Here is a 10,004-nt window from a genome sequence, read left to right on the forward strand (position 1 = left end):
AATATAGGTACTTGCAAAGTGTTCTCTGAGCCCAGAGGATTCATAGAGGAGGCTACCAGGGGGAGAAGGACAGAAGGGCAGGGGGAGCCCTGTGAAAGCCAACATAGAGGCATGAGCACCCCGACAGGTTCAGGGGGTCCAACAGGTCCTACCTTCTGCCTTCCCCTATCTTGTCCCTGCCTAATTAAATGCATCTCAATCTCCACACACCTGGTGTAAAGGTACCCTTTCACACTTCCAAAAGGAGATTTTATTTTTTGGCTGTGTTGGGTCTTCCTTGCTGCACACGGGCTTTCTCTAGTTGCAGCAAGCAGGCTTCTCATTGCAGTGGCTTCTTTTGTATCGGAACACAGGCTCTAGACACGCAGACTTCAGTAGTTGTGGCTCGCAGGTTCAGTAGTTGTGGCGCCCGGGTTTAGTTGCTCCGCGGCATATGGGATCTTCCCGGACCAGGGCTCCAACCCGTGTCCCCTGCATTGGCAGGTGGATTCTTAACCCCTGCCAAAGTGGTTAGTGGAAAGTCGCCAAAAGGAGATTGATTTGGACTGTGGAGGAGGCTGTGAGGAATTCCCAGAATACAAAGCAGCTCTAGGGACTGATGACAACTTGGTAAAAATTAACTTAGTGTGATGATAAAGATGAGAAGAGATCATAAGGTAACTAAGGTGAGGTTTTGAGATTAAAGGGATTCTTTGGTATTTTTCTGAGTGTCTAAATCTAGATCCACACGTACACATACACATCTCCACGTATATACGTATAAATACATATACACATGCACACACACACATATATGCGTGTGTAGGTATGTGTGCATACGCGTACACGCACACACACATTTCATGGGATAGCAGCACCTTAAGGTCTGTAGAGCCATAGGGCTTTGTACCTGATTGGTTCTCATCAAGGTTTGCTGAATTGGAGCAAATCACTGCTGCGCCCAACCTGGTTTTTTTTAATCGTTGACCATTGCTCTCAGGAGTTAATGTTTGAACCTGGCCATAAAGGAGTCGACAGCGGCTGACCTATGACCTACATTTGAAGGGGAAGGAGCCCCCTATAAATCAGCCCACGCTGGCAGCCCTGCCAGCAGAGCTGTTGACTCAGCTGTGAAGGGAGCTTCGTCGCCACCATGAACTTCTCCGGCAAGTACCAAGTGCAGAGCCAGGAAAACTTTGAGACCTTCATGAAGGCAGTCGGTGAGTGCTGGGCCAAGGCTGGGGGCCATGGCCATGACGGTCTGGTCCTACACGTGGTGGCGCTTTGGGGTCCTGAGGTCTGGATGCGAGGAGCGGTCCAAGCTTTACACAGACCAGGGATCCTGTTCTGTTACTTTTGAAGTGCATGCTAGTCCTCCCTGCACAAGGCCACGCCTTAGGCAAGTGGAAATAGCACTGAACTAGGGTCTGATCTGGATTGAAGCCGCCTCTACTGGTACCTCATGGTGTGACCCTGTTCATTCACTCGTTCATTCATTTATTCATTCTTTTTTAAAAAATATTTATTTATTTATTTTTGGCTGTGTTGGGTCTTCGTTTCTGTGCGAGGGCTTTCTCCAGTTGCGGCAAGTGGGGACCACTCTTCATCGCAGTGTGCGGGCCTCTCACTGTTGTGGCCTCTCCCGTTGCGGAGCACAGGCTCCAGACGCGCAGGCTCAGTAGTTGTGGCTCACGGGCCTCGTTGCTCTGCATCATGTGGGATCCTCCCAGACCAGGGCTCGAACCCGTGTCCCCTGCACTGGCAGGCAGATTCTTAACCGCTACGCCACCAGGGAAGCCCCATTTATTCATTCTTCTAACAAACTTTGATTCAAGGCCAACCGCATGCTGAGATGAGTGCCGTGCTGGGCAGATACCACGGAGACAGATAGCAATGAGCCACGTTTCCAAGGTCACAATTTAGAGAAAAAGAGAAGAAATAAATGCAGTCAAGCATGCGCTAACGTGTCCTGAGTGCTGACTCAGCATCAGGCCCTGTGCTAAGCCCTGAACAGGCAACATCCCGTGAATGCCTCACCGGAAGACTCTGAGTTGGATACTATTATTTTTCCCATTTTATAATTGAGGCAATTGAGGCCTTGAAAGGGGAAGTAATCCCAACCGGGGTCACATAGGCGGTAATCCCAAACTGAGCTGGGATTTGAAGCCGGCTCTAGTTCCCGGAGACACATTTAAAATCCCTTCGCCCCACCCCACCGGGTCACTTACAGGAGGATGTGGTGGTCCTGGGAGGGCATCAAGGGAAGCCTTGGGAGGAGCGAAGACGAGCCTTGGGAGATGAGCAGGTGTCCCCTGTGGGGCTGGGGGAGGGGAGTGTCCTCCAGGGGGAGGGAGCAAAGGGGCAGGGGGACAAGGAAGGATGCTGAGAGGAGAGGGTGGGGAAGACAGCAGAGGCAAAGAGAGGAGGAGATTCGGGGAAGCTGAGAGCTAGGACCTTCTCCTGTAGGGCACGTCGTAACACCTCTCTGTGTCCTGCATCCCTCACTTGGGCAACAGGACCCTCCCCACCGCTGTCCATGCACCTGGTTTTCATGAAGCTCAATTCATGTAAGAACATAGACATGCTCTGAAATTCGCAAAGCTCTGTCCCCGGGCAAGGGACACCTTGTCCATCTTCCTCAGGAGCCTCAGTGGCAGAGGTGGAGGTAAGGATAGGGGTCATAGGTTTGCCAGGCACAGTCTGGGTGTGTGCCTGCCGTTCTGGCATAATTATTCAGAGCTCCCCTTCCACTCTCGGGGGGGACCTGGCTTGGGAGACAAGCTGGATGGTCCCCTGAATGTGGAGGACAAAATCCTTTACACTCAAAAGAGCAAAGTCTGAAGGCTTTAAAGTAGGAGGAACGAAGAGGGAGAGCAAGTAAGAAGCAGGTGCTCGGCTGAGAAAAGCTTCCCCGGGCAGAGGGGTGTGTTTTTTTTATAAACCAACTGGCAAGATAGTAGGTACATGAGATCAGGCCAGGTCAGGCCACTGACCTTCCCTTTCAGAGGTCAAAACCCACACTGCTCACAGGACTCCAGAAAGTGCTGGGGCCTCCGGGAAAACACGGCATCTCCCCTCCCCCTCCACATCACGGGGTTTCTCTTGTGACCTTGCAGCTCCCACATCTGCCCACCTCTGAACTTCCAGTGCTTTCCACCAGGTATGCCTGATGAACTCATCCAGAAGGGGAAGGACATCAAGGGGGTGTCAGAAGTCGTGCATAACGGAAACCACTTCAAGTTCACCATCATCACTGGCTCCAAAGTGATCCAGAACGAGTTCACCTTGGGGGAGGAGTGTGAGATGGAATTCCTGACTGGGGAGAAGGTCAAGGTAGGAGGTGCCCCCTCAAGCAACCCTCTGCTTCCAGAACTTTCCCTGGAGCCTGGTCCCAGGCTTCCTCCCTCAAGGCTCCCACCTCACAATTCCCACTGCTGATACCCTATCTCTGAACCCACTGCCGGGGTGAGAGGCAGAGAGACAAAGACAGCTTTTAAGGAAGAAGCTCTTAGGGAAGCTGCCAGTTTCCTGCGACCCTCTGGAGGAGTTCTGGCCCAAGGGTCCGAGCTCTCCCATATAGAGGGTATGGGGAACCAGGCCCAGAGTGGGAGTCTTAGACTCAGAATCTCCCAGGCCCAGCAATGGGCAAGTGGCAGTCTGTGCAAAACCCCTAACAGAGCCCTGAGTTCATCCGTGAGCCAAAGGAAATGGCTTTGCTGAGCCTGGAGCTGGTGGTCGTGGGGAGGGACTTCCTGAAGGAGGTGCCTGTGACACCAAAGAACCAAAGCAGGCCTTCAGACCAAGCCTTGTGGGTTGGTCAATGAGCCCCTAGACTTTGCTACCTCATCTGTGACATGTGCACAGTCACCCTTCCCAGAACAAAGGCAGCGGGCGGGGCGGTGTCACTTCCGCTGGGCTGTGGCTGAGGTGTGCGATGAGAGCTGGGTGTGGGATGTGTGATGGTGGGCAGGCGGTGGCAGGGAGATCCAGGCAGGGGGGCGCCCCCCACAAAGGGCCTCTGTTCCTCCGTCCGAAACCCCACACACCCCAGCACCACCAGTACCACTGAGTGGCCATCTTCACTCCTCTCCCCCAACATCCCCTGACCCCAGACAACTTTGTGCATCTGTCTCCGCACAACTGTTGGTCTTTTTTTTACCTCTTCTGCTGGCTCTTGATTTCTGCTTCTCTAGATATAACATTACAGGTCAGGAAATGTGCGATACATTTTAGGAGGGAAATTCTCTTATACGGCCCACGGTAAGGGGCGGGCTGTCATGGGTTTTACCACAGGCCTTTTACAATTGTCCGTTTTGGAGGCAAATTTTAACGTTGGCCAGTGTCTTCTGCTCCGTGCTGGGTTTCTGTTACCTCTTCCTGGATACATATGAAAAGGAGACCGCAAGAGGAAAGATAAAGGTGCTAGAAGGAATAATATAAAATAATACAAAGCAAAAATATGTGTTCTTCCAGCTGGCCAGGATTTTGAATTTTGCTACTCCCTCCCTCCATTGGCTTGGAGAATTGCGACTTGAATCGATTTTATTTGTGTTTGATTTGAGACAGCTTAGGGGTCTTATGCTGACTCCTAGATCACATGCCATAGATGAAAAGTCTGGCAAAAGAAGCCCTGCCGTTTTCTTCAGTTCTTACACGCACCTCCCTTCTGTTCAGAGCCAGAGAACAGGGTTTGGTTGCTGCAAGCAGAGACCTATGCGGGGGAGCCAACCTCACGAGCGAGAGGTTTACTCCCTCGCAGACCCTTCCTCCCAGGCCGTTCCTTTTGTTCCATGCAGGCGGTGGTTCAGCTGGAAGGTGAGAATAAACTGGTGACAACTCTCAAAGGCATCAAGTCCGTGACTGAATTCAACGGTGACACAGCCATCAGCGTAAGTTGACGCTCTGACCTGTGGTTCCTCGTGCTTGCAGCCAGGGGTCAATCTCTGCTACCACTTACTGAGCACCCGCTGCGCCCAGGAAGCTTTCACACATTATCTCGAATCTTCCCACCAACACTGAACTTTCTTAATGGGGAAACTGAGGCAATCATACCGCCAGGAAATGGCAGAGCTAGGGTTCCTCTGAGCTGGATCTGTCTCACAGGGCAGCAGTCCACGGCGATACACTGCACCACCCTAGGAGAAGCCAGCTCCTACTGTAGACGGGGGAGCTTTGTACATTTCTTACTGGCTTGCAATGCATGCTAGTAAGTCATCTTGTTCTAATAAAACCAGTGCAGTGTGTTAGGGCAGTTTTCCAATAGAGAAGTATGGTGTCTTAAGGAAGGGGCACGCTTTTCTAATTCACCAAAAGCCCCCCATGTGCTGGTGTTGGCTCCAGCTGGTGCTTCCCTGCCTCTCCCAGTTCCTTCAGGCTGTCCTTCCACCACCACTTTCCTGGTCAGGGTCGACCACTCCTACCTCCCCCACTTCCTTCCTTCCTCACTGCCATCCCCTGCCTCCTCTCCCCTTCCTCCCCCAACACCCAAATAGGATGGGGTAGGAGAGGAGCCTGGTAGGAGACACAGGGTCGTGCAAAGCCACCAGCACAGGTCACACTTCTTAGACTCTGCTGGGATGTGGACACAAGTCTCGCTCACGGGCTGGAGGACAGAAATCCATTCATTCCCACCTGTGGTCCTCTGATTCATGGAGAAACCTTCCCATGGACGCAGCACCCACGCTCAAAGAAGGCTTGGTTTGGCAGAAAGTTGGGCTGTTTCATTGCTTTTTCTATTTTATGACGTTGCAGTAATTGTTGGCCATAACCCTTCCCTTCTGCGTCACTAACCAATGAACACAGAGTCCTCCATCTGCCTTGCAAGCCCAGGGAACTCAGTAAATGCCTTTGCCCTTTGGGCATTTATAAGGAGAATCATATTCTCGGCAATTTCATGGCAGCTTATGGACCTGACACTCCGGTTTGTGTGTGCCACTTCACCCTTGGTGTCTGGCTGTCGGCCACGTCCTCTCCCCAATATGGGAGTGAATAGTACAGTGTTTCTCCTGCAGTTATAGTACAGTGTCCCCCCGGCTCTTCCTTGCCCCCAGGTTGTATTTTGGGGAGTAACAGAGGCAGAACACTGCTCAAGGGGAGAAATCCCTCAACGAGGGAGAGAGCGAGGGTCAACCATGAAATTTGCGGTCTCCAGCACATTCACAGCAGAGAGAGGCACCTGCAGGGCAGTGGGAGATAAGCTGTCCTGGACTCAGTCCTGGCCAGTGTCTTTGATATGATCCATTGCCCCTATTCCTCTCATCTCCTGTGAGGAGGCAGGATGGGGGACTTAATAGACAGGTTGACCTGTCCAAGGTCATCCAGCTAATGAGTTGTAGAACTAGGGTTCAAACCTAGATCTTTCCGTTCCATTTCATTGCTGTTGAAACTAAAGGGCTGCCTTTTCACCCTGATGACATCACCCCACATCATTGCCATAGTCTTGTTCAAGAGAATCAGCAGGAGGGAAGGGCTGGGGGAGAAAGGAGCAACGCTCAAAAACTCAAACACTTACGGATCCAATGAATCTAATGTTTTTATAGGCTCCACAGCTTTGGGAGGGAAATTATGCACTACCTACTAAGTCCCAGGCTGGATGCCCAGGTGTTTCCCCATACACTTGTCCTCAGTGCTCAACACATGTTTGGTCCGTAGTAGGTGCTCAATGAAACTTTGAGAAATTGGATCAGATTGGACTGGTTTGGATGGTCTTGCTGTAACAGTCATTGATGTAGAAAGGAATTCAGTAAAAGGCAGGACAACTCTGCACGTGAGGAAGTAAAGTGACCAATGGGATTTTAGAAAAGATTGCCAACCCTTCCTCCGGTCCTGTAGAAAACAGAGGAGTCTTTGAATTACTACATATGTTAGCATACTGGGGGCTTAACTATCACTTACAATTCAACATCAGATGAGTGTTTCACGATGTCTTTTCTGGCTTTCAGACCATGACACTGGGGGACATCGTCTTCAAGAGAATCAGCAAGAAAATTTAGACAAGTCTGCATTTCACATCCTTTTAGTATATACAATTAATGTAATAAAGTGAACTTTGTTTTTAAAAAGTGTGTTTTCCTCTTTTCATTGATGTGGTTATTGAACGCTGATCACCTCTATTTTTGTAAATCTTGATCACCTGCACATTCCATCCTACAGAGTCAGGTCTGATTCTCAGCCTGAAAGCAGACCCCAGGCTGCCTGCTCAGGTGACCCTGTAAGGGACACATGATGTGGCTGGATCTGTAGAGCAGCCCTGGAATGAGCTGTCCCAGTCAGCCACATGGCAAGGAGCTGGAACGAGACGGGCTGTGTGCTGGGTCATCCCCATGGGGACAGAGACAGCAGAAACACTGGGCAGGCGAAGGGAGGCTATGCTCACAGCAGCCCCACCCACCAGGGGACATGAACAAAAAGATCGGGCACTGGCCCACCTAGGGACAATTCTCCTTCCTAGAGGAGGGCTGAGTGAGAAGCTTCCAGAAGCAGACAGAGGAATCTCAGGTAGAAATTCCCTCCATGCTGCGGGCAGAAGCAGAATATGGGAGAAGAGGGATTTCTCCAAACGGCACCTTGTACCAGGCTCTGGTAGCTGTGATGGGTTGAGTTGCATCTCTCCAAAACTCACATGTCGAAGTCCTAGCCCTCACTACCTCAGACTGTGACCTTATTCAGACATGGTCGTTGCAGATGTCATCAGTTAAGTTAAAATGAGCTCATACTGGAGTAAGGTGGGTCCCTAATCCAATATGGCTGGTGTCCTTATAAAAAGGAGAAATTTTTGAACACATACACCCACAGGGAGTCTGCCATGTGGAGACGAGTTAGGCAACCACAAGCCGAGGAACTAGCAGAAGCTAGGAGAGAGACCTGGACCAGATCCTTCCCTACTTCTTGCAGAAGGAGCGTAGCTTTGGTCACCTTGATCTTACACTTCTGGCCTCCAAAACTCTGAGATAATAAATGTCTGTTGTTTGAGCCGCCCAGTCGGTAGTACTTGGTTACAGCATCCTTAGCAAATGAACACAGAGCTCATTTCCCATACCCAAAGAGCTACCAAGCTCGAGCATCTCTACCTTATATCTTTCAGCTCTCAGAACGGTGCCCAGACCACAGAAAGCTCTCAACAAAGATGCTTTAATGAATGAATGAATCTGTCACCTTTCCCACCTTCCCTCTTTTGGGGTTGAAACCCCGTTACTCGTTACTTGCATTGTTTCACAGGCCACTATGGCATCTCCCTGCCTCTCTCTCACCTGCGAATCTCCACCCCACAAATTGTCATCTTCCCTAAAAACAGCACTGATCATAATGCATTGCCCTACACATAAGAGTCAAACTCCTCAACCTGCATTCAAGGCTCCGTAACAGGGATCAGTAAACTTCTTCTGTAAAAAGCCAGAAAGAAAATATTTTCAGTTTTGTGGACCACCCAGGCTCTGCCACAGCTCCCTAATTCTGCTGTTGTAGCACTGAAGCAGCCACAGAACAATACCCAAACAGGTGGGCATGGCTGTGTTCCCATGAAACTTTATTTATGAACACTGAAATTTAAATTTCACATCATTTGCCTATGTCATAAAATATTGTTCTTCTTTTGATTTTTTTCAACCATTTAAACATGGAAAACCATTCTTAGCTCCCACACCATATAGAAACAGGTGGGGACTTCCCTGGAGGTCCAGTGGTTAAGACTCCGCGCTTTCACTGCAGGGGCGTGGGTTCAATCCCTGGTCAGGGAACTAAGATTCCTGCACGCTGTGGCAGCTGGATCTGACTCATGGACCATAGGTTGCCGAACTTTGCTCCATTATGTCCTGTCCCACCTTATCTAGCTTTACACCCTTCCTATAATATACACTGCAATCGAGTTAAACAACCTCTCATTCCTCTCATAATTTAAGTGCCACCTCCTCCAAGAAGGCTTCCTAAACTGCACAGCTGAAAGTACTCTTTCCCTCTCTGGCTTTTTATCTGCACCAGTCTATTGGATGAAGTTCTTCCTTCCTTGCTCTATAGTTTTCCTCATATGTTAGCCCTCCTTCTTCCATATGGAGCAGGATCTTGGGGGAAAAAATGGGAGACAATTATTTCAGGAACTAGGGCAGACTTAAGGAAAGTGCTTCAGAGTTTCAGTAAGAACTCAGAGTTGGAAGATACAGGGGGAAATACAACTAATAGGAGACTACAATATGCCATTCACAAAATAAATTCCAGATGAACTAAAGAGCTAAATGAATAAATATGAAATATTAGAAATAGATATGATGATAGACAAATAACTTGAAGTATAGAAGACCATCTTAAACGAGGTACAACATCCATGAAGGGAAAGATTAATTCATTTTACCACCTTACAAATTTTAAATTTGATATGAAAGAAAGACACTGTAAACACAGTTTCCAAAAAGAAGCAATAATGTGGGAGAATATATTTGTGGCTTACATAACAGAGGTTAATAGACAGAATATAAAAACCTCCCCCAAATCAATAAGACCAACAAGTCAATGGAAAAGTGGGTTGAGGACATATACAGGGAATTCACAATATGAAATATCCTTAGTCTCACTGTTAATCACAGAGGGGGGATGTAAGATGAGATATCATTTTACAAATCAAACTAGTAAAACGTAAAAAGATTGACCACATCCAGTGTTTGCAAGGATGTGATGAATGGCTCTCCCATCAGTTGGTGGAGACGTAAACTGGTACAGCCCATTTGGAGCACCACTTAGCAGTATCCGTTAATATTTTCAATGCGAATTTCCTAGCACCTAGCAATGCCACTGTTGTACATCGCCCTAGAGTTGTGTTTAAACACAGGCACAAAGAAGCATATAAAAAATGCAGCAGCCCCAAACTGGAAACAAATGTCCATCAGTAAAAAAAGGACTAGATAAACTGCGCTATGGCCACACTCTGAGATAACCTTTGGTAGATTAAATGGACGAGTAGATCTATATGTACTGTTATAGGACTATCTCTAAGACCGAGCATTAAAAAAAAAAAAAAAAGTAAGTTTCAGAACAAT

General features: G+C 48.8%; 1 protein-coding gene across 1 annotated transcript; it reads left to right on the forward strand.

Moving 5' to 3' along the window:
* Positions 1–1,132: 1,132 nt before the first annotated feature.
* Positions 1,133–6,971, forward strand: FABP1 (fatty acid binding protein 1; the record flags this gene model as incomplete). Its single annotated transcript, XM_079941347.1, has 4 exons — positions 1,133–1,199; positions 3,140–3,312; positions 4,776–4,868; positions 6,921–6,971. The coding sequence occupies 4 exons, from the start codon at positions 1,133–1,135 to the stop codon at positions 6,969–6,971; spliced, it is 384 nt and encodes a 127-aa protein (XP_079797473.1).
* Between the last annotated feature and the right edge of the window lie 3,033 nt (positions 6,972–10,004).

This window comes from Stenella coeruleoalba (assembly GCF_951394435.1).
Source record: "Stenella coeruleoalba genome assembly, chromosome: 13".
Lineage (NCBI taxonomy): Eukaryota > Metazoa > Chordata > Mammalia > Artiodactyla > Delphinidae > Stenella > Stenella coeruleoalba.